Below are 25,386 nucleotides of genomic sequence, written 5' to 3'. Positions count from 1 at the left end.
TGTATTTCCGATGCTTAAAAAAATTCTAACTGACCCTCTGATGTCACATGGGACTACTTTGATGATGTTTTTCTTACCTTTCTGGACATGGACAGTAGACCGTACAAACAGCTTCAATGGAGGGACTGAGAGCTCTCGGACTAAATCTAAAATATCTTAAACTGTGTTCCGAAGACAAACGGAGGTCTTACGGGTTTTAAACAATGTGAGGGTAAGTTAATAATTACATAATTTTGCTATCTGGGTGAACTAACCCTTTAATTTAGTTTAACAATGTATTAAAATAAACTAAAATAAAAAATAGAAACTATAAACATTTAAAAAATAAAAATAATTAAATTTAAATGCAAATATAAAAATAAAACCTCATTCAAAATAATATGAATAAAAACTATAAAAATACCTCAATGACACTAAAATAACAGATTTTTTTTTTCTATCTGGTGTAAATGTCTAAACATTTGGCTCTCTAACATAATCTATTATTTTTCCTTTAAAAAAAAAAGTGTGCTGTTGTTATACTGCATATATTGGCAAATACAGTCAATCATCTGGGTATTTAGTACATGAAGAAAATTGAATATTGTGCACAGTACACATACAATACTGCACAGTAACAGTTTGGTATTTGTCTTTCTGAACACCGGGGAGAAGAATAGATGAAAAGACATCAATGACTTATCCTGAACCACACGTTCACCCAATCAAATGTTCTCTAGAAAGTGAAAATCCTTTCCTCTGATATACTACCTGCAAGTAGCAAATACTAGTGCAAAAAAAAAAATTGTCATCAAATGTTTTAATTTAAAAAAAAGTGTTTAACAAGCCAAATGGTATGTCTAAGTGCAGCTGAGAAGTCTCACCTCCTTCTGTTCATTGTGTTGGGTGATGCAAAAGGGCTTCTGAGTGCAGCCATTCGCACCAGCTGCCTCCTGGTGCCCATGGTCTTCACAGTCCTAACTGTAGAGTTACTGGCTTCCGGGGTACAGGCCCTTCGAGGAGTCCGCTTGCTGGTTGACCTTGGAGTTCGCCTGGGGGTGACGGTAGTACGAACAGCAGATCGTTTTGGGGTTTTTGATGTCCCTAAGCAATCACGTTCCTCACCATCTGACGTTCCACCAGGAGTCATGACCAGACACTCCTGCCGTGACTGTCTGCTCCTTTGAAACCTCTAATTAGAAGATAAAAATACATATTTTTAAACACCTGACTTGAATGAATCTGCATTAATGGATTCAAAGAAATGGAAGCACACCTGATAGACACTTCCAATGGAGTTTTTGGCACTGCGGGTCATTTTGTGGACAGCACTAGTCTTTTGGTTCATCTGTAGCGACTCCCATGTGGGGGTCTCAGAGATGTTCGCGTTGGATTGCACTGGTTTCAATGGCAGTCGCTTGCGCAGAGACATTCTCAATGAGTTCAGCGAACTGGAGGAGCGCATCTTCTTAAACTTCTGTGGCGCTTCCGGCGAACTGTCCGGTTCTGATTCATCAAGGACTGCATGCGACCTCCAGACCCCGTCAACAATCGTGGACGTCATAATGAGATCTCAAAGAGATGATAATTGCCTGTTTGCAAAATTAAATAAAATAATTATTTTTATATATATAAATATATATATATATATAAGGTAATAGATACTTGATCGTAAAAGTCTTTAATTAGTATTTATACAAGTTCATTTTTGCAGTATTTACGGTAACGCAATATTCTGTTAAATCGAACATAGTTTTCCCACTCTAACAAGTTTTTGCTGTAAACATTTGTTTCTGTGCAGAAAAGATAAGAACAAATAATTGTCACTTAAGATTTTTCCACGACTGTGGCTGTACAGCAGTATTCATTGTGAAGTGCTTACCTTCAGTTTGAAATGATAAACAAACTTATGATAAACTAAATCTGTATTTTTTTTTACATTTGTAAAAGAAAAAAAATTAAACTAACGTACACATTACTCCAATATTTTTACGCATTTTATTTTTTTTACGCGGAGCAGTTTGAAGCACAGCACAAAGGTAGTCTGGAAAACTAACTTCTTTAATCAAAACCGTGCAATAAAGAATCAACAAACAGATCTATAACGTGAAATTGCACTTATTATTACATTTCATCGACTTTAAAATTTAAACGTACCGTTGTTTTTCCACACTGCAGAGTCTGATGAAATCGTAGTATCCTGTGCTTTGTTTCTTGTGGCTGTTTGAATTCGGTGGACCGTTCCCTGTGGAAGAGAGACTCGCCCACTGTGTGACGTTCACCCACACTGATTGGCCGAAAGTGCCGTGGCGTCGCATTCGAAATCTGACGTAACGCGCGGTTTTTCCTTTTGGAACGCTAGCACAGCGCTTGCATTGATATGATAACCTTTTTTTTTTTCATAAAGCCCAGTTAAATTTCAGAAATCCCTTTCAGAAAGCTTGTTATTAATGAACTAACTATGAGTCTTCTAAAATGTATAATAATATGCCCAAAATATTCCCAAAACTGTGTGATTGATTTATTTTTGAGGGGCCTGTACCATGAAGCTAGCTGGCTAGTCAGGTAAGTTTTAGGTTAGTTTGCACCAATCCTGGGTTTTAGGTACCACTTAACCCAGTCGGCACATGAACGACCTTCAACGTTGAAATATGGTTGAAATAAGGTCAGTTGTGGTTTCAACGTTGAAACAATGTTGATTCAACGTTAAAGATGAACGGTTGAAAAACTTCCAGCACATGACCAACTTTCAAGTCAAGTCAAGTCAAGTCACCTTTATTTATACAGCGCTTTAAACAAAATGCATTGCGTCAAAGCAACTGAATAACATTCATTGGGAAAAAGTGTGTCAATAATGCAAAATGATTGTTAAAGGCAGTTCATCATTGACTTCAGTGATGTCATCTCTGTTCAGTTAAATAGTGCATTTATTCAAGTATCCCAGAGTGCAGTCTGGACGATGGGGCGGGGCGACACGTTGGGGCGGAGCGACACGTGTCGCCCCGCCCACCTCAGCGGTTATTGGTGTACAGATGAGTGACGATTTTACAGCTTATTGGTATAGAGAATTATGACGCTATTAGCAGGATTGGAATGCGGAAGTAGACACTCAGAAGAATAAACTTTTAATATAAATTAAAAAGTGAATATAAATGTTGTGTTTTTGCATTTATTGTTGCATTTCCACAACATCCCGTATAAATACAAAGAGTTTTGGATTACGACGAACAGAATAGAAATAAATGGTCTACTCCCTCAACGGCTGTAGTGTAGACGCTACCTCGGCATTACTCGCTGGTTTGAAAATGACACGGCAATATTATGCGAAGTATGGTTATGTAGATAGTCATGGAGTACCTTGATTTATATATTCAAATTACATATATATATATATATATATATATATATATATATATATATATATATATATATATATATATATATATGCGTGTGTGTGAAACAAATTGTCACCAGTCTCTGAACGTTACCAATAATATTCTGAACATTCCCTTGGCCCCTACGAAAATTTACCATGGTTCTGCTACAGTAACTATAGTAAAACTATGGTGTTTTTATAATTACAGCTCACAGTAATTAATATGCCAACAAATAATTTTACTACAATAAATCCATGGTTACTTTTTGCAAGGAAGGAACTATACAGGTTCTAATGTACTTGCCCCAAAACACCTTGTTACTTTCTGTTATTTGTTTTCTGAACTGCACTACTGAAAACCTCATTAATCCTCACAATCCTGTAACAACTTAATAAAGAATCCATTATGAGCAATGCATAGCAAATGATGTTATCATCAAATATGAGAAACCTTAAAGAATGATAGACTGATGTAAATGACTGAAACCTGTTGTCATGCACGTGTTTTCCATAGCTTTTTTATTAAAACATTATACACTGCAAAGTTTAACTTTAAATGAAATCAATTAATACATCAAAACCAGTTGATCTCAGTCCATTCTCTATTTCCCTTCAATGAACTTAACACACAAATGTGTTTCATGCCGCAAAAAAAAAAAAAAAACAGTCCTTGGAACAAAATCCTGTGTAAACAAAAGCCCAGAAGATCACCACGCCGGTCTCTTCCCTGTACCCTGGTGGGTTAAACTTGAAAAGGGCTCTGCACTGCAAGCATTCCCTGATGCTGTACATCCGTCTGAACTCGTTCCGGTCAGGAGACAGGAGGACAATTCTTCCAGTTGGCCACAACTTATAGTGTAAAGACAAAATACATGAAAGATAATAATAATAATACAAAAAAAGTTTAACAGCCTTCTACTACAAAATTCAATTGGAGAATGAGCATTAAACGGGGAAATCTTACTGTCTAGCCAGGCAAACTGTGCCGCTTTCCGAAAAACTTCGGAGCACATCCCTTAACCATCTGCAAACCAGAGAAAGTGTCAAATATGCAGAGTCACCCGCCGACAAAATAACTTCCCTGAGGATTTCCAGGGGAAGCCGTTGAATCAAAAACATACATGTATATAAAAGTTATTAAACATTATATAAACACTGACTACAGACAACCGTGCTTTAAAACTCTCATTAAAAACTCTATAGATTGTTGTCACAACTGCATACTCATTCTTTTATAATAACACTAATAAAATGTTAATATATACAGTACTGTGCAGAAGTATAAGGCATGTTAGTATTTTCACATTGAAAAAAAAAAACTGTTTTAAGCCAATTATTTATATCTTTTGCTGTTGTGTGTCAGTAGGATATATTAGTTTACATTTCCACACATTCATTTTGCCATTAATTGTAATAATCCAGTGATATATTTGTATATATTTGTATGCATGATCCACATGAAGATCTTTTACATTGAATATGAATATTTCTGTCTTATATGGTGAACAAAATCCACATTAGGTTGCAAACAGAAGTTATTTAAATCACTCGCTGCTGTCTGAAAATGAATTAAGCTGAAATGTTTTTAAATGTCTTTGATGCTGATGTTAACTGATAGCTATATATTAAATAATCCACAGTGCTGACCAATATAGTACTTGTACATAATACCAATTTCACATCTGAACAACTATGTAGCTGTAATAACTAAAATACCTCTGCATGTACACACATGTAATTATTAGTTGTTAATGAATGTATGTGCACAAATAACCTGCTTTGCTGGACTCTGCCTGAAGACATGGTGAATGGTGAAGTTCCTCCCCTCAGTGGTTGAGCTCTAAAAGAACAAATGTCAAGATATTGCTAGATATAGTACAGAGTAATGTTTCATGTAGCAACATTCAAACAGCTACATCCATTTGCGGAGTGAAGCTGTCCAGGAGAACAGAACACCACCACCTCCTGATCATGTCATCCTGAAGAATAATAATAATAATAATATACACACAAATAATATATACACTCATGCATGTCTGTTCAAATAACTTGACAAATGTGATGCCATACCTCTGTAAAATCGAACCTATGAACTAAAGCCATGTGCAGAGCGTACTGTTACAATCCACAAAGAACAATAAAATTAGCTATTTATAACAATTATTAACAATAATTATTCAAATTGAACGTACCATGGATAAATAAATGATCGAACATCGCATTTCATATTATAAGATATTTACACAACCACTTTTGTGAGTAAAAGTGGTTGTGTAAATATCTTATAATTTACGGAATAGCGTTATTACTCTGCTGCTGTAGTTGCCACCGTTCTGTTTGTTTCAACGCAAACTGCCCCCTGCTGGCTCGGAGGAAAATGTCAAAGGCGGGGAAAACAAATATGGGCGGGGCGACACGTATCGCTCCGCCTCGAAGTGTCGCCCCGCCCCATCGTCCAGACTGCACTCTGGGGTTACTCCATTTATTTGCAATCAAGTAAACGATATCGCTGTAGATGAAGTGACCCCAACTAAGCAAGCCAGAGGCGACAGCGGCAAGGAACCGAAACTCCATCGGTGACAGAATGGAGAAAAAAACCTTGGGAGAAACCAGGCACAGTTGTGGGGCCAGTTCTCCTCTGACCAGACGAAGTTCAATTCCAGGCTGCAGCAGCTTTCAACTTTCAACATTGAAATATGGTTGAAATAAGGTCAGTTGTTTTAATGAAACAACGTTAAAAATGTTTAATGCTAATTAAATGGTTGAAAAAGGTTAACAAGCTTTTAAATTATTTATTAAATTATTTAAATTAATTAAATTATTATTTGAATAGCATTTTAAAATATTTTAGTCATGATACCTATTCTAAAATCTTAAGGTATATGTTAAATATTATCATGAACAACAATAAAACTATACATTTCGCTGCTTTATCACACTGAAACAACTAGTTTTATTTTGTTACTTCGATCATGATTGGTTAATCTGGCTGCCATTCAGGAAACTGGACAATAAATCGGTTCGCGCCTTTCTACATTTAAAAATATAACCGTTATTGTCGTCTTTCTCTGAGTGAGGCAGCTGACTGTGAGCTGCTAGTCGTTATAACTGACTGCTCGGTCAGTCCCAAATTATTTAATATTTGCCTGTATTTTTTTTTTTTTTTTATTTATTTTTTTTTTTTTTTTTGAGCGAATTTCAGTCGCAAAATGTCAATGGAGAACAAAAACTGTGAACACAAGAAGGGTCAGATGTGTCCTGATGCAAACATACTGGCAAGATGAGGTAAGAAAATCGCTATCTTTATTATCTTTTGAAAATAGTAAAGTATAACCAGAGTTTACAAATGGGTAGCTTAAAGGACATGTAACCCGCAGATAAATAAATAACCGTGTGTGTATTTTTGCAGTGCTTTATTACAGATGATCAAGTTAGATGCTCACCTAATGTGTTGCTGGTAAGTTATGTGTTAATATCTGTCTTTTAGAGATTTTCCCACATTTTCCTGATATGATTCCCATGCATTAGATTTGTTATATATGTTTTTATTCTTATAATAGTTTCAAAGTGTTTTCTGAAACATATAAGTGCAAATGTCGGTAAAATTTTAATGAATTAATGAAAATGAATACAAAAAAAAAGAAATAGGATTTTTTAAAGCCATGGTTCTCAAAGTGTCAGGCCCCCTCTAACGTTAGTTGTTACGCAGGTGAATCACTAAATTAAACTGATGTTAATACATTTTAATATAATCTTTGAGTAAGGTTTTTTTGCACATTTAAGTATTTTACAGTTAATGTACAGTTTTTTAACTTTTGTTACATAATTACATTTAAAATTACATTTTAATTTAAACTTTTTTCATTTACCTGTACATAAGCACAGTGTAGTTCAAACTGTATTTACCATGGTAAAGTGTCTGACAACAATTAATATTCTTATTAGAATAAACTGCCTCATTTTTTAACTGTAGAGCTGTAGCTGAATAGTTAGGCCCAGAGCCGTTAAATATGAGAGTTGCGACACTCTTTGATCTCACCGCCACGCTGTCACGTGGTTCATGTAGCTCTCAATAGTTCCAAACAACTCGCTGTCAACCAGTTTGAATGGTTTTAAGCGGGACAGGCAAGCTTCAACTATATTTGCAGAAATTATAGGTAAATATTGACACATAATATTGATTATTACGTTGACACTTGCATTACATACAAATAATAGCATTTTTTTCTGTTGAGTGGCGGAAACACGGCATTAATCAGTTTTTGTGTTTAATTTTAGAGGGAAGATCGGGCGGCTCCTATAGCGTAAAATACATTTACAGCATTTTCCCGTCAAATATTAACGCATATGAACTGATTACTATGTTTACTACACTTAAAGTGTGTTCTCTTTTCCTAAAGACGATCCATAACATTACCGTTAAGGGGATTCATTTCAGTATGGTTAACCCCTTCATCCTTCCCTAAACATAGGCTAAACCTTCCCTAAACATAAGTGTACTATTGTTAATATTAACGTTAAGTGCAGACAAGCTGGATGGAGAGCTAGGTGTCTCCCAATAGAGGTAGAATGCAGGGGCTTTATAGCCCGATCCCTGGCCAGAGCCTTCAGCTTGTTAGGTATAGATGGGGTGAGGAGGAGAAAAGCCATCCGCAACACCAGTGAAGCAGCAGAGAAAGCCTCAAGATGGCTATGGCTAAAGAGAGGAGATCCATGGAGGAAGGGTAGCTAGATTTGCCAACTGGACACAAGCTGTGGTCTGATCAACCACATCTGGGTCGCCTGGATGAGGGTGTATGATGTTGAAAGACCCGAAACACTCAATGAGTCCAGGAACATCACTGAAGATGTGTCCAGTAGCATCAGTAGATGTATTTGCACAGCATAATATATATACACACATACAAAAAAAAAAAAAAAAGTTCTCCTAGAACTAATTTGTCTTAATAAGAAGGTTTTGGGACAACTTTAGATTCATCTCAAATGATCTATATAGATAGATAGATAGATAGATAGATAGATAGATAGATAGATAGAGATATACACACACCCACACATGCATATACACATATGTACATAAACACACATACTTTACATATAGTGAGTTAGTGTGTACACATATACACACATGACATGTGTATATATATATCTATATATATAATTTTTGTGTGCGTTTAATTTTGGAGGGAAAAGGGGACTGCTCCGAGAAGGTATAATAATTTACAGTATGTGCTGTATATATTTTTCTTGAGCTTCTATGGTCATAATTACTAACATCCTAAAGTTATGTTAAGACACATTCACATAAATATATACACATGCACAACAAGTGAATATCAATGAATGGCAGAAGCTGCTCAGTTTAAGTCAAGAAAAAATGTCAACAGTGAAAAATATAGTTCCCTATCTGTCGGTCACTACGAGTTATGTCGACCGACAAATGGGGTCTCACTTGGGAGGCCAATCATCTCTGATTTTAAGAGAAAACGCCAATGAAATTGGCAAGTGGATTAACACACCTGAGCCACTCCACGTGCCAACGGGTATAAATAGGGCGACAGGTGCATCCACTCATTAGATTTTTGCTTCGGAGCCGAGTAGTTGATGAAGAAATCGCTACAAAAGCCATCATCTTTGTTTTGTTTTAAAACTGTTCCTGGTCGGTGTGACGGCGCGTTACAGCGGTGTCCCTGCGAGTCGGCGATTCCCCTGGGCGCTTCGGCTAAAAGAGACAGTTCTAAAAGAGCAAATCACGGACGATTCGCGTCTTTTTCAAGATGCCGTTTCGTCCGTGTCCTTCTGGATGCGGTCGTTTCCTGTCTTCGGTTGACGGTCACGAGCGTTGTCTGCAGTGTCTGGGCGTCCAACACGCTGAGGCTGCGCTCGTGGATGATTCATGCGTCTACTGTGGGCGTATGAACATGGCAGCACTGCGATCGCGTCTCTCACTCCTCAAGGGGAGTGCAGCAGACCCCTCTGTCGCCACCTGTCCCGGTCTCTCTGGCTCGAGCAGAGGGCCGCCGGCTGGCGCTCTGGGAGATCTGAGGATCACAGTGAGAGCTTCTCCGCCGGGCCACGCCCCACGGACCTCTCACTCCTCACGCAGCGACTGTCCCGTGCAGCTGCCGATTGATTCTGCTGGACCGTCTCACAGCGGTCCCAGCGTGTCTTTCGGTGCGCCGCCCGAAGACCAGATGTCGATTGCTGCATCGGGGGATGGGTTATCGACCTCTGAGGATGAAGGTTCGGCGGGGCTGCCCCCCTCGGGTGTTGTCGCTGCTGCCGAATCGGACTTGGAGTTGTCGGCCATGCTTGCCCGGGCAGCCGTGAGTATCGGACTGGAGGTGACTACACCGCCCAGTCCCGAGCCCTCACGGCTGGATGATTGGTTTCTCGGCGCGGGACGCGGCTCACAACCTCGTTCTGCTCCGGTGCCTTTCTTCCCGGAGGTGCATGTCGTGGACGGCCCCTTTCACGGCCAGAAGCCGCTCTTCTCCCTCTTCCATCCTCACCACCCTCGATGGCGGGGCAGCCAGGGGGTACGTGGAGGTTCCCTAGGTGGAGAGCGTGGTTGCGGTGCACTTGTGCCCACAAAACGCCGCCACTTGGAGGAATCGTCCGCGTCTCCCGTCCAAGGCCTGTAAGCTGACGGCCGCACTCGCTGCAAAGGCTTACAGTGCTGCGGGCCAAGCTGCCTCTGCCCTGCATGCCATGGCTATCCTGCAGGTACACCAAGCCAAGGCACTCAAAGCTATGCACGAGGGTGGTACCGACCCGGGGTTGATGCAGGAGCTGCGCACGGCGACTGACTTCGCCTTACGGGCGACGAAGGTCACGGCGCGGTCCCTCGGGAAGGCGATGTCCACGCTGGTGGTCCAGGAGCGGCATCTCTGGCTGAACCTGGCCGAGATGAGGGATATCGACAAAGCTCGCTTTCTCGACGCTCCCATCTCCCAGGCAGGCCTGTTCGGCGACACCGTCGAGGACTTTGCCCAGCAGTTCTCGGCGGTACAGAAGCAGACTGAGGCCATCCAGCACATCCTGCCCCGACGTGTCTCTCCGCCTGCCACCGTTCCGTCGCGGGTAGCGCCTCAGCCTTGCGTGTCGCCGTGGGCGCCCCCCTGCGTCCTCTACGCCAGCTCCGCCCCGTGCTGAGAGTTCTTCGAGGCCGGCGCGTCGAGCCCCGCGCAGGAGAGCGGCGCCCCCCGTGTCACTCCCGGCTGCGAAGTCCTCGAAGAAGTCGACCAAGCGGCCCTGACACGGGCAACTCGGAGATGCGGAGAACTGCTCTTCAGGAGATGGCGAAGACAGTGCCACTCCTTCCCCCGGAAGAGGGCCGGGTGGAGAATCTTCAGTTTCTGTTTTGTTCTGTTCCGCCACTGGACGCCCCCTTTCGCCAGCGGCCAAGAGGTCGCGGTTCGGAGACGCAACGCCTCTCCACGCGTCTCTGGCCAATTCCTCCGGGAACACGGGGAGTGTGGTTGCGATGACCCAGGACGCAGTGCCTTCTGGGCCTTCCGGCACGACTCCCCATCGCTGCACCACTGCGGGTATGTCGACTGTCCCTTTGGTGCCACTTGTACGGTATCTGGGAGCGTGGCTTGCGCTTCCCAACCCGTCACGCTGGCTCATCCGGACGGTCCGACTCGGCTATGCGATTCAGTTCGCCCGGCGACCCCCCAAGTTCAATGGCGTGCTCGAGACTTCGGTGGCAGTCCAGGACGCCCCTGTCTTGCGCGAGGAGATTGCTGTCCTCCTGGCGAAGGATGCAATCGAGCCGGTCCCTCCAGCCGAGATGAGGACGGGGTTCTACAGCCCTTACTTCATCGTGCCCAAGAAAAGCGGTGGCCTTCGACCTATCCTGGATCTGCGACCCTACACAAGCTCCCGTTCAGGATGTTGACGCAGAAACGCATTATCAAATGCGTCCAGCCCCAGGACTGGTTTGCAGCGATCGACCTGAAAGATGCATACTTTCATGTCTCTATCCTCCCTCGTCACAGACCGTTCCTGCGCTTTGCTTTCGAGGGTCAGGCATGGCAGTACAAGGTCCTCCCCTTCGGGCTCTCCCTGTCCCCCCGTGTCTTCACGAAGGTCGCGGAGGGCGCCCTTGCCCCACTCTGGGAAGTGGGCATCAGGATCCTCAACTATCTTGACGACTGGCTCATTATGGCCCGGTCCCGAGAAGAGTTGTGCGATCACAGGGACTTCGTGCTTCGGCACCTCAGTCAGTTGGGGCTTCAGGTCAACCGGGAGAAGAGCAAGCTCTCCCCTGTGCAGAGAATCTCTTAATCCTTCAGAGGCAGGACAGTGGTACCACTGAAACACTTTCAGAGGCTCCTGGGGCATATGGCATCCGCAGCCGCAGTCACGCCGCTCGGGTTGCTTCGTATGAGACCACTTCAGCACTGGTTACACTCCCGAGTCCCGAGATGGGCATGGCGCCGCGGTACACATCGTGTCACCATCACACTGATGTGTCGCCGCCTATTCAGCCCTTGGTCGGACCTTGCTTTTCTACGGGCCGGTGTGCCCTTAGAACAAGTGTCCCGGCACGTTGTTGTCACAACAGATGCCTCCAACTCGGGCTGGGGAGCGACATGCAACGGGCAGGCAGCTTCAGGGTCCTGGACAGGACCTCGACTGCTTTGGCACATCAACTGCCTGGAGTTGCTGGCAGTGCATCTAGCTTTGCGACGGTTTCGTCCGCTAGTGCTGGACAAGCACGTGTTGGTCCGCACGGACAACACTGCGGCTGTTTCGTACATCAACCGACAGGGCGGTCTACGATCACGTCGCATGTCTCAACTCGCCTGCCATCTCCTCCTCTGGAGTCAGACGTGGCTCAAGTCGCTGCGCGCTGTCCACATCCCGGGGGAGCTCAATCGTGCAGCCGACACGCTCTCACGACAGCTCACTTTCCCCGGGGAATGGCGACTCCATCCCCAGACGGTCCAGCTGATCTGGAGTCGATTCGGGGAAGCCCAGGTAGACCTGTTTGCTTCCCACGAGTCCTCCCACTGCCAGCTGTACTATTCCCTGTCCCAGGCCCCCCTGGGCACAGATGCACTGGCACACAGCTGGCCTCGGGCTTTACGCAAGTATGCGTTTCCCCCAGTGAGCCTGCTCGCACAGACTCTGTGCAAGGTCAGGGAGGACGAGGAACAGGTCCTGTTGGTTGCGCCTTACTGGCCCACCCGGACCTGGTTTTCAGAACTCATGCTCCTCGTGACAGCCCCTCCCTGGCGGGTCCCCTTGAGGAGAGACCTTCTCTCTCAGGGCCTTGGCACCATTTGGCACCCGCGTCCAGATCTCTGGAACCTCCACGTGTGGCTTCTAGGCGGGACGCGGCAGACCTAAGTGATCTGCCCCCAGCGGTGGTAGACACTATCACTCAGGCTAGAGCCCCTTCTACGAGGCAGGCCTATGCTCTGAAGTGGAGTCTGTTCACGAATTGGTGTTCTTCTCACCGAGAAGACCCCCGGAGATGCCCGGTCAGAGTCGTGCTTTCTTTCCTGCAAGAAAGGCTGGAGCTTGGGCTGTCACCCTCCACCCTGAAGGTGTATGTGGCTGCCATTGCAGCCCATCACGATGCAGTGGATGGCCGGTCCCTGGGGAGGCATGACCTGATCGTTAGGTTCCTGAGGGGTGCCAGAAGGTTACATCCTCCTAGGACACCCCTGATTCCCTCCTGGGACCTCTCTATTGTCCTGGCGGGACTTCAGAGGGGTCCCTTTGAGCCGCTGGATTCGGTTGAGCTGAAGTTCCTGTCTCTCAAGACAGCGCTCCTGATTGCGCTCACTTCCATCAAGAGGGTCGGGGACCATTTTCGGTAAGTGAAGAGTGCCTTGTGTTCGGGCCGGCCTACTCTCACGGTGTCCTGAGACCCCGGCCTGGATACGTACCCAAGGTTCCCACCACTCCCTTCCGAGACCAGGTGGTGAACCTGCAAGCGCTGCCCCTGGAGGAGGCAGATCCAGCCTTGTCGTTGCTGTGTCCCGTAAGAGCGCTTCGCATATACGTGGACCGCACCCAGAGCTTCAGAAGCTCTGAGCAGCTCCTGGTCTGCTTTGGAGGTCAGCAGAAGGGGAAGGCTGTCTCTAAGCAGAGGTTGGCCCACTGGATAGTGGACGCCATCGCCTTGGCTTACCATTCCCAAGGCGAGCCGTGCCCCCTGGGGGTGAGGGCCCACTCCACACGGAGTGTGGCCCCCTCCTATGCGTTGGCGCACGGCGCCTCTCTGGCAGACATCTGTCGAGCTGCGGGCTGGGCAACACCTAACACCTTTGCGAGGTTTTACAACCTCCGTGTAGAGCCAGTTTCTTCCCGTGTGTTGGGTAACAGGTAATTGGCGGGAAGGGCTGGCTGGGTGTCTCGCTTGCTGCGCCATTCCCCCTAACACGGGGATGTGAGCGCCTTCTTCTCCCAGTAGAGTTCCCCGGTTGGCGTACCCTGGTCGAGCGTCCTCCAGCACCCTCGGCGTCAGACTTGGCGGAGCAGTCTGTCGCCAGGCCCAGTACTGGCGTTAGCATGCCCGGAGCCGGTCAGCCCCTGTACTGGGCTAGTTGTCCATATGGCTGGGTTCCCTACGGGTAATCCCATATGTGTATTCTTCCACGGTAAGGTTTCCCTCTTGGCAAACCCGTGTCTTCCCTTGACAGATCGCTCTGTCAGTCTCTTCTGGCAGCCGTTCCATCCCTACTCCAAGGTAGGACCTGCCTCAGAGACCCTTTCCATATGTAGTACTGCCCCCTGGGTCAGTCCATATCGGTATATCCACATGTCACCTCCCTACGGGTAGGATGTGGTCTCCGTAGCGACCTTTCCTAAAGGCTCGCTTCCCCATTGTCTTGCCAGCTGAAAGAACAAATAGGGAAGATTTGAAGCAATCTTTCACTGAAGGTTGAAATCCCTTCCATTTACTTTATGTGGGCGGAACAGCAGCATAGCCTTCTCCAGCAGCAATGTACTCACCCTTTGGCCCCTTCGGTACCAAGGTCACTGAATTTGTGCTGGGGCTTTGGGAAGGTTACGACCTTAAGCGTAGCTTTTGTGGCACGCCAAGGCTTGTCAACAATTGCAGCGCCTCAGGGTTGTGACGAGGTTCAGGTTATGGCGCTTTCCATAGGACCCCATTTGTCGGTCGACATAACTCGTAGTGACCGACAGATAGGGAACGTCTCGGTTACGTACGTAACCCTCGTTCCCTGATGGAGGGAACGGAGACGTTATGTCCCCATGCCACAACCTTGAACCATTCGCTGTTGCCGGGACACGTTCTCGGCTCCTCAGCGTAAAACCTAATGAGTGGATGCACCTGTCGCCCTATTTATACCCGTTGGCACGGGGAGTGGCTCAGGTGTGTTAATCCACTTGCCAATTTCATTGGCGTTTTCTCTTAAAATCAGAGATGATTGGCCTCCCAAGTGAGACCCCATTTGTCGGTCGACATAACGTCTCCGTTCCCTCCATCAGGGAACGAGGGTTACGTACGTAACCGAGACGTTTTTTGGTCAAAAGTCAGTCTCAAATGGTTTCACATGTCAGCCTCTTCAATTTAAAAATAGATGAATAATCTTTCTTTTTGCAATTATATTTTTTATTTGCTGGGATCATCCACATTTATGCTACATATCCTATCATCACAATGCACTGTCTAACAAACGATCTGTGTAACTTTAATGACTAAATTAACCAAAGAACAACCTTGCAAGATACAAGTTAGCTACGTTATCTAGTTGAGCTAGTAAAAAATAAATAAAAAACTAAAATTCTAAGTAAGCTAGCAAAAAGTTAATTGTAATCAGGTGTGCTAATACGGTCGCAAACAAGTGTTAATCACTTTAACAACAAATCTAATAACCGACGATAAACGTTGTATGCCAGCGAACTTGAAGAAAATCTGAGGTAAATGTAGCCCATCATCAGATTATGGTAGCTAATATTAGTTAAGCAGCAATTAAGAGTCTACCTACCTCAGGCTCCAATAAACATTAATAAAGCTGGCTACATAAAATACAACTATTATATAGATTCATGAGAGGTCGGCTAATGCGTTCAAATGTCGAAAATACAGTAATTTCATCAATTTTCCAGCGAGCGTACTTGAGAAACATTGAAAATGTGTGGAGTTCAGCACTGGAACTATCAGTGTTTGGAACTATTGGCTGTTCCACGACACGCATTACTTCCGCATTCCAAAGTTCCATGGCAGTCTATGGGAGTGTCGCAACCAGGCGGCAAGGAAGTCGACCGGAACGTCACTTGCGTTAGCATTCCCATTGACTCCCATTCATTTTGGCGTCACTTTGACAGCGAATAACTTTACATCTGAGGTGTTTAAAGACTCCGTTCGTCATAACCACTCGACTCTCTGTCGCATTACCATACAGACAGGAGGAGAAGCTCACAGGCAATTAACTTAATATGGCGTACTGGCGTAACATTTTAAAATACTATACAAAATAATTAATCAGAATACTTACTCCTGCTCACTCACACCAAAGAACTCCCCGCTCAAGCTCGCCGTCTCTGCAAGATTAACGATGGCAGTTTGCACGCACAGCTACTAGAACATTTACATCTGTCAGACAGGTTGCTGACGTCGTCAAGCTTCGTTTGAGTCTGCGCATCAGAAACGGAAGTGCTAAAAAACGCTAAAAATGGGCTTCAATTGTCTCAGTTGAGTTCCAATGGGGTCGCTGTGTCCATTTCTTTTACTGTCTATGGTCGCAACTCTGTTTTTCAACGGCTCTGGTTAGGCCTACTCCACTGCTGAAATTTAATGTCGGTCATTATGGTAGAATAGGGTTGCCACCCGTCCCTTAAAATAAGGAATCATCCCGTATTTGAGAATAAAATAGTGCGTCCCGTTTTGAATCAATATGGGACGGGGTTTGTCCCGTATTTTCGGAGCCGTCTTCAATGCAGTATCTCATGCAGATCATCCGGCATTCTGTGAAGAGTCGTCCTATTCTATTCCTATTCGATTGGTTTGTTTCAGGTTCATGGCCAATCAGAGTCAGAGGAGGGCGGGTCAGTTTGTCGGCGAGTGTTCTCTGTTGCGCACGGTGGCTTGTCAGATGTGCGACAGCATCAATCATCTCCTGAGGCAGATAGTGTAATGACAGTGGTTTTTTATCACCTCAGTCATTTTCTGATTGATAACATTAGATTTATGGAAGATCAAGATGGCGGCGCGGTCACATCGCGAGGCTCAGCGTCTTACCAGATTTCGGAAATGAGTGTTAATCTACCTGGTTATTTAAATCGTGTTCGCGCGATTCAGTTATGCGAACTACATATATACTAAACAGTCACTTTTGGACATCAACAAACGGTGTTCCAACATAGTTTTAGATTATCCTTTCGACTTCAGCGAACTCCCGCCGGAGCTACTGAGATCACCGCGGACAAGCGGATCACTCGTACCGACCGCAAGTTATCGGCGTCGAGACCGTAAACAAAGACGGGGGAAAGCGTGGAGGGCTGCGTGCTAAGCTAAGGCTAAATCCACATCGACCAGCTCTGCCCAGCATTTTCCTTGCCAATGTACGGTCTCTGATGAACAAGATGGACGAACTAAAGATCTGGACCCTCACACAGAAATGGCTTATGGACTGTAATGTTATGTTTTTCACTGAAACATGGCTCTGCAACGATGTCCCAAGCAGTGTGGTACATATGGATGGACGCTCTTTCTTCAGGGCTGTCAGAGTAGCAGCAACCTCTGGTAAAAACAAAGGTGGTGGAGTATGCATTTATGTTAACAAATCATGGTGTAAAGACTCTGTCATTGTTGATACCTACTGCTCTGCTGATCTGGAGTTCCTGATTATCAAGTGCAGGCCATTCTATCTACCACGTGAGTTTACTTGCATTCTTGCTGCTGCAGTTTATGTACCTCCGGATGCTAATGCTAACGTGGCTATGAAAGAACTTTGTGCTGCTATTAGCAAATTACAAACCCTGCACTCGGATGGAGCCTTTATTGTTGCTGGGGACTTCAATCACTGCACTTTAAGATCTGTTCTCCCTAAATTTCATCAAAATGTCTCCTGCACTACAAGGGGACATAAAACACTGGACCACGTTTATACTAATGTGACTGATGCTTACAAATTCACATCCCTCCCCCATCTGGGTCAGTCAGACCACCTCTCTTTGTTCCTGCTCCCCAAGTATACCCATCAAATTTGTGAAACCTACAATAAGGACTGTTAAAATCTGGCTGGAAGGTGCAGACTCCACTCTTCAACATCAGTTCAAGCACACAGACTGGAGTGAGTTTGCTGCCCAGGCCACTACAAACTCTCAGATTAACATTGACACTTACACAAACTCTGTCCTGGAGCACATCAACAGATGTGTAAGCAGAGTGACCACACTCAAAAAAATTACAATTTTCCCCAATCAGAAGCCCTGGATGAACAGAGAGGTTCGCCTCCTGCTCAAAGCAAGAGATGCAGCCTTCAGGTCTGGAGACCAGGAGGCTTACAGCTCAGCCAGAGCCAACCTGAGGAAGGGTATCTGCCAGGCCAAACTCAAACATAAACAGAGGATTGAAGAACACTTCAATTCTTCAGACCCCCGGCGTATGTGGCAAGGCATACAATCTATCACAGATTACAAACCACCTAACTCTGTGCCCCCCTCCAGCTCTGCCTCCCTCCCAGACGAGCTCAATCACTTCTATGCTCGCTTTGATAAAAATAATAAGGAGATCTCACTCAAAGCTGAGCATCAACCCAGTGAACTGCCTCTCACACTCTCCACATCAGATGTTTACTCCACTCTGCGTAAAGTGAATGGACGGAAAGCAGCTGGCCCTGACGGAATACCTGGTCGTGTGCTTAAAGCCTGTGCGGAGCAGCTGGCTGAGGTCTTCACAGACATTTTCAATCTGTCCCTGGCCCAAACAGCTGTCCCCACTTGCTTCAAAACCTCCACCATCGTGCCTGTACCGAAGCACTCCACTGCCTCGGTCCCTAACGACTTCCGTCTTGTTGCACTCACCCCCATCATTGCCAAGTGCTTTGAGAAACTGGTCGCATCCCACTTAAAATCCTGTCTCCCTGCTACATTAGACCCATTCCAATTTGCCTATCGCAACAATAGGTCAACAGAGGACGCCATCTCAACGGCACTTCACTCTGCCCTCACCCACCTGGACAGTCAGAACACACATGTGAGATTGCTGTTCATAGATTTCAGTTCTGCATTTAATACGGTAATCCCCTCCAAGCTGATCTCCAAACTCAGTCATCTTGGAATCAGCACACCCATCTGCAACTGGATTCTAGATTTTCTGACTAACAGACCTCAGTCTGTTAAGTTAGATAACCTCTCCTCCTCCATCATAACCCTGAACACTGGAGTGCCACAAGGCTGCGTACTTAGCCCTCTCCTGTACTCCCTATTCACCCTTGACTGTGTTCCTGTTTACGGCTCCAACACCATAATCAAATTCGCAGATGACACCACGGTGGTAGGTCTGATCAAGGATGACGATGAGTCAGCCTACAGGGATGAGGTGCAGCACCTGGCTGTGTGGTGTGCCACCAACAACCTGGAACTAAACACCCAGAAGACTAAGGAGATCATTGTGGACTTCAGGCAGACTAGGAATCATGCACACACACCCATCTACATCAACGGAGCTGTAGTGGAGCGTGTGTCGAGTTTCAAGTTCCTTGGCATCCACATCTCAGATGACCTCACCTGGTCCCTAAACACCTCCACCCTGGTCAAAAAGGCTCAGCAGCGCCTTTACTTCTTACGGAGCCTTAAAAAAAGTTCACCTCAGTCCTAGGATCCTTTCTGAATTCTACCGCTGTACCATTGAGAGCATACTCACAAACTGCATCTCAGTGTGGTACAGCAATATCTCTGCATCTGACCGCAAAGCACTCCAGCGGGTGGTGAAAACTGCTCAACGGATCACCGGCACCCAGTTAACCTCCATCGAGAACATTTATCAGAAGCGCTGTCTGGGCAGGGCAAGAAACATCATCAAGGATGCCTCTCACCCTAACCATTGACTTTTCACCCTCCTTCCATCCGGCAGGCGCTACAGGAGCCTACGCTCTCGAACTAGTAGGCTCAGGAAGAGCTTCTTTCCTGAGGCTGTGACACTCCTGAACGCCACACCACCAATCTAACCTGCACCTGCTCTTTTACTGCACTGGTCACAGTACTTTACATACATGTATTGCACTACTCATATTTTGCACAGACTGCACATGGTTAAATCCATCCATACCAAACTGTCTAAAGCTGTTACTGTACAAGCACAGTAAACTATTCTACAAAAAATATCATTGCACTACTGTTATTTTGCATATAATTGTTAAACAATACTTTTGCACACTCATTCAACTGTATTTATTATTACTGTTCTCAAGTTCCTGCTATTCATAATGTTTATATATAATCCTTCTTTGCTCTGTTCATAATGTACATACAATCCCTACATTACATTCATATTTATATTCTGTATATACTCTGATCAATATTGTATATAGCAACATTCTGTATCAATCAATCAATCACCTTTATTTATATAGTGCTTTAAACAAAATACATTGCGCCAAAGCACTGAACAACATTCATTTGGAAAACAGTGTCCCAATAATGCAAAACGACAGTCAAAGGCAGTTCATTACTGAATTCAGTTATGTCATCTCTGTTCAGTTGAAATAGTGTCTGTTTTAATTTGCAATCAAGTCAATGATATCGCTGTAGATGAAGTGACCCCAACTAAGCAAGCCAGAGGCGACAGCGGCAAGGAACCGAAACTCCATCGGTGACAGAATGGAGAAAAAAACCTTGGGAGAAACCAGGCTCAGTTGGGGGGCCAGTTCTCCTCTGACCAGACGAAACCAGTAGTTAAATTCCAGGCTGCAGCAAAGTCAGATTGTGCAGAAGAATCATCTGTTTCCTGTGGTCTTGTCCTGGTGCTCCTCTGAGACAAGGTCTTTACAGGGGATCTGTATCTGGGCTGTAGTTGTCCTGGTCTCCGCTGTCTTTCAGGGCAGTAGAGGTCCTTTCTAGGTGCTGATCCACCATCTGGTCTGGATACGTACTGGATCCGGGTGACTGCAGTGACCCTCTGATCTGGACACAGACTGGATCTGGTGGCCACGGTGACCTCGGAACAAGAGAGAAACAGACAAATATTAGCGTAGATGCCATTCTTCTAATGATGTAGAAAGTACTGTGTTATGTGAAGTGTTTCTGGTTCCGGTTTACCTAATTAATGCAGCCTAAAAATCCTTTAACGGATTTGGATATTAAAAGCATATTAGTATGTTATGTGTATGCCAGGTTAAAGAGATGGGTCTTTAATCTAGATTTAAACTGCAAGAGTGTGTCTGCCTCCCGAACAATGTTAGGTAGGTTATTCCAGAGTTTAGGCGCCAAATAGGAAAAGGATCTGCCGCCCGCAGTTGATTTTGATATTCTAGGTATTATCAAATTGCCTGAGTTTTGAGAACGTAGCGGACGTAGAGGAGTATAATGTAAAAGGAGCTCATTCAAATACTGAGGTGCTAAACCATTCAGGGCTTTATAAGTAATAAGCAATATTTTAAAATCTATACGATGTTTGATAGGGAGCCAGTGCAGTGTGGACAGGACCGGGCTAATATGGTCATACTTCCTGGTTCTAGTAAGAACTCTTGCTGCTGCATTTTGGACTAGCTGTAGTTTGTTTACCAAGCGTGCAGAACAACCACCCAATAAAGCATTACAATAGTCTAACCTTGAAGTCATAAATGCATGGATTAACATTTCTGCATTTGACATTGAGAGCATAGGCCGTAATTTAGATATATTTTTGAGATGGAAAAATGCAGTTTTACAAATGCTAGAAACGTGGCTTTCTAAGGAAAGATTGCGATCAAGTAGCACACCTAGGTTCCTAACTGATGACGAAGAATTGACAGAGCAACCATCAAGTCTTAGACAGTGTTCTAGGTTATTACAAGTAGAGTTTTTAGGCCCTATGATTAACACCTCTGTTTTTTCTGAATTTAGCAGTAAGAAATTACTCGTCATCCAATTTTTTATATCGACTATGCATTCCATTAGTTTTTCAAATTGGTGTGTTTCACCGGGCTGCGAGGAAATATAGAGCTGCGTATCATCAGCATGACAGTGAAAGCTAACACCATGTTTCCTGATGATATCTCCCAAGGGTAACATATAAAGCGTGAAGAGTAGCGGCCCTAGAACTGAGCCTTGAGGTACTCCATACTGCACTTGTGATCGATATGATACATCTTCATTCACTGCTACGAACTGATGGCGGTCATATAAGTACGATTTAAACCATGCTAATGCACTTCCACTGATGCCAACAAAGTGTTCAAGTCTATGCAAAAGAATGTTGTGGTCAATTGTGTCAAACGCAGCACTAAGATCCAATAAAACTAATAGAGAGATACACCCACGATCAGATGATAAGAGCAGATCATTTAGAACTCTAAGGAGAGCAGTCTCAGTACTATGATACGGTCTAAATCCTGACTGGAAATCCTCACATATACCATTTTTCTCTAAGAAGGAATATAATTGTGAGGATACCACCTTTTCTAGTATCTTGGACAGAAAAGGGAGATTCGAGATTGGTCTATAATTAACTAGTTCTCTGGGGTCAAGTTGTGGCTTTTTTATGAGAGGCTTAATAACAGCCAGTTTGAAGGTTTTGGGGACATATCCTAATGACAATGAGGAATTAATAATAGTCAGAAGAGGACCTATGACTTCTGGAAGCACCTCTTTTAAGAGCTTAGATGGTATAGGGTCTAACATACATGTTGTAAGTTTAGATGATTTAACAAGTTTATACAATTCTTCCTCTCCTATAGTAGAGAATGAGTGGAACTGTTCCTCAGGGGATCTATAGTGCACTGTCTGATGTGATACTGTAGCTGACGGCTGAATGGTTGCAATTTTATCTCTAATAGTATCGATTTTAGAAGTAAAGTAGTTCATAAAGTCATTACTGCTGTGGTGTTGGGAAATGTCAACACTTGTTGAGGCTTTATGTTTCGTTAATTTAGCCACTGTATTGAATAAATACCTGGGGTTATGTTTGTTTTCTTCTAAAAGAGAAGAAAAATAATCAGATCTAGCAGTTTTTAATGCTTTTCTGTAGGATATGATACTTTCCCGCCAAGCAATACGAAATACCTCTAGTTTTGTTTTCCTCCAGCTGCGCTCCATTTTTCGGGCTGCTCTCTTTAGGGTGCGAGTATGCTCATTATACCATGGTGTCAAACTGTTTTCCTTAACCTTTCTTAAGCGTAAAGGAGCAACTGTATTTAAAGTGCTAGAAAAGAGAGAGTCCATAGTTTCTGTTACATCATCAAGTTGTTCTGAGGTTTTGGATATGCTAAGGAATTCGGATACATCAGGAAGATAACTTAAAAAGCAGTCTTTTGTGGTAGAAGTGATGGTTCTTCGATACTTGTAACAAGAAGTAGAATTTACAATTTTGGCTATATGAAGTTTACACAGAACTAAATAATGATCTGAGATATCATCACTTGGCTGAATAATTTCAACACTATCAACATCAATTCCATGTGACAGTATTAAATCTAGAGTATGATTTCGACAATGAGTAGGTCCTGAAACGTGTTGTCTAACACCAATAGAGTTCAGAATGTCTATAAATGCTGATCCCAATACATCTTTTTCATTATCGACATGGATATTAAAATCACCAACTATTAAGACTTTATCTGCAGCCAGAACTAACTCGGATGTAAAATCACCAAACTCTTTAATAAAGTCTGTATGGTGCCCTGGTGGCCTGTATACAGTAGCCAGTACAAACATAACAGGGGATTTATCATTAACATTGGTTTCTCTGGATAATGTTATATGAAGCACCATTACTTCAAACGAGTTATACTTGAAGCCTGCCCTCTGAGAAATCCTGAAAACGTTATTATAAATTGAAGCAACTCCTCCCCCTTTGCCTTTTAGACGCGGCTCGTGTTTATAACAATAATCTTGGGGGGTGGACTCATTTAAAATAATGTAATCATCAGGTTTTAGCCAGGTTTCTGTCAAGCAGAGCACATCTATATTATGATCAGTTATCATATTATTTACAAAAAGTGTTTTCGTAGAAATGGATCTGATATTCAATAAGCCAATCTTTATCATTTGTTTATCCATATTGCATTTGTTTTTTATTTGTTGAACCTCAATTAAATTGTTAACCTTAACTTGGTTTGGACGTTTTTTGTATTTTCTAGTTCGGGGAACAGACACAGTCTCTATAGTGTGATATCTAGGTGAAAGAGTCTCTATGTGCTGAGAATTAACTGACCTCTGTGACGGGAGGCAGCTAGCAGACGGTCGGTTTAGCCAGTCTGTCTGCTTCCTGACCTGGGCCCCAGTTAGTCAAGTATAAACACTAAGACTATGTGCCATATTTCTAGACAGAAGAGCAGCACCACCCCAGGAGGGATGAAGACCATCTCTTTTAAACAGGTCAGGTCTGCCCCAAAAGCTCGTCCAATTGTCTATATAACCTATGTTATTCTGTGGGGACCACTTAGACATCCAGCCATTGAGTGATGACAATCTGCTATGCATCTCATCACCACGGTAAGCAGGGAGGGGACCAGAGCATATTACAGTGTCTGACATCGTGCTTGCAAGTTCACACACCTCTTTAATGTTATTTTTAGTGATCTCCGACTGGCGAAGTCGAACATCATTAGCGCCGGCATGAATAACAATCTTACTGTATTTACGTAAGATTGTAAATACAGTAAGATTTATACAGATTTGTATATCATAAGCTTTACTTACTCTGCACTTTTATGTATATATAACACTATATTCTTGCACTTCTGGTTAGATGCTAACTGCATTTCATTAGCTCTGTACTTGTACTCTGCATAATGACAATAAAGTTGAATCTAATCTAATCTAATTTCATAGGTTGCCTGTTTGTTAAGAAATAATGTTAAAATGTTAATGAATCATGTTATGGTATGATTTGTTGGTAACACTTTACAATAAGGTTCATTTTTATTAAACATTAGTGTATTAACTAACATGAACGAACAATGAGTAAGTAATACATTTGTTAGAGTATTTATTAATCTTTGTTAATGATAGTTAATAGAAAGGTTCTCACGTTATTTCAGAGTGCATTAACTTATTAACAAGATTTTAATAAAGTATTATTAAATGTGGAAATCAGCATGAAAAAACATGAACAATTGCTGTATAAGTGCAGTTCATTATTAGTTAATGTTAATTAATGTAGTTAACTAATAAACCTTATTTTAAAGTGTTACCGATTTATTAGGTTAAGGTGACACATAAGATTCAGACACATAAGCATTATTTTAATAAGAGATAAGAGATATATATTTAATAATAAATATACAGTGCCTATGTGAATTAAATAAAAAACTTTACTAATTTAAATGATTGCATTCATCAATAGGTTACTGTAGAATTAACAATACACTATATAAAAACATTAACTTACTAATAATAATAAAAAATTGTGTGTTTTACATGAATTTAGAAATTTTTGTAGATTGGTTATTTATTATGTGGTTTCACTGTTTGGATGGTGTTACTGTCTGCAAACAATGACAAATATTTTATCCAAAATCGTTGTTCACGCCACCTTATACATTAACTTAAGTTCATTAGCAATGAATACAGCAGCGGAGTTAATGCAGGTGTAACACACGGTTTATAAGTTATAGCTGAGGTTGTGTTTAACCGTGTGGTATTTTTTATGAAAACATGTTTTAAGATGTGATTTACCACCACTGGCAAGAGGTGCCCACCCCCCCCCCCCTTTACTAATTTAAATGTTAGTAAGTGTAAGTTAGTAAGTTAGTAGTGTGATTTAGTTTGTATTCAGTTTTCAGTTAAATATATTTCACAATATCAAAGTTATTGTGAAACATTGTGAACATACCTAAACTCACTGGTTAAATCATATGTGCCCTCCAGAAGTTTGCGCTCTGCAAGTGAACGACTCC

At 43.3% G+C, this 25,386-nt stretch overlaps 1 protein-coding gene and 1 long non-coding RNA gene across 9 annotated transcripts in view; both read right to left on the bottom strand.

Annotated features, from left to right (window-relative positions):
* Positions 1-2,301, bottom strand: part of LOC127985986 (uncharacterized) — a 64,736-nt gene extending 62,435 nt beyond the window's left edge. For all 7 annotated transcript variants that reach the window (XM_052588212.1, XM_052588208.1, XM_052588207.1 and 4 more), the window contains exons 1-3: positions 2,137-2,301; positions 1,256-1,571; positions 864-1,171 (exon numbers count right to left, since the gene is read on the bottom strand). In XM_052588212.1, the coding sequence (XP_052444172.1) occupies positions 864-1,171; positions 1,256-1,543 (596 nt within the window). In that variant the 5' untranslated portion in view covers positions 1,544-1,571; positions 2,137-2,301. The remainder of the gene's footprint in view (positions 1-863; positions 1,172-1,255; positions 1,572-2,136) is intronic.
* Positions 2,302-3,857: 1,556 nt separating this feature from the next.
* On the bottom strand, positions 3,858-5,846 carry LOC127986012 (uncharacterized). 2 transcript variants are annotated; one of them, XR_008160715.1, is made up of 5 exons: positions 5,548-5,846; positions 5,426-5,470; positions 5,130-5,195; positions 4,320-4,379; positions 3,858-4,204 (listed from the first exon to the last, which is right to left on the bottom strand). It is a non-coding gene; the product is annotated as an uncharacterized LOC127986012 (long non-coding RNA). The 2 variants fall into 2 exon arrangements; XR_008160716.1 differs by lacking the exon at positions 5,426-5,470.
* Between the last annotated feature and the right edge of the window lie 19,540 nt (positions 5,847-25,386).

Source organism: Carassius gibelio, chromosome B21 (assembly GCF_023724105.1).
Source record: "Carassius gibelio isolate Cgi1373 ecotype wild population from Czech Republic chromosome B21, carGib1.2-hapl.c, whole genome shotgun sequence".
Taxonomy (NCBI): domain Eukaryota; kingdom Metazoa; phylum Chordata; class Actinopteri; order Cypriniformes; family Cyprinidae; genus Carassius; species Carassius gibelio.
The sequence above is the reverse complement of the archived record's forward strand: the minus strand, read 5'-3'. Positions and strand labels throughout refer to the sequence as shown.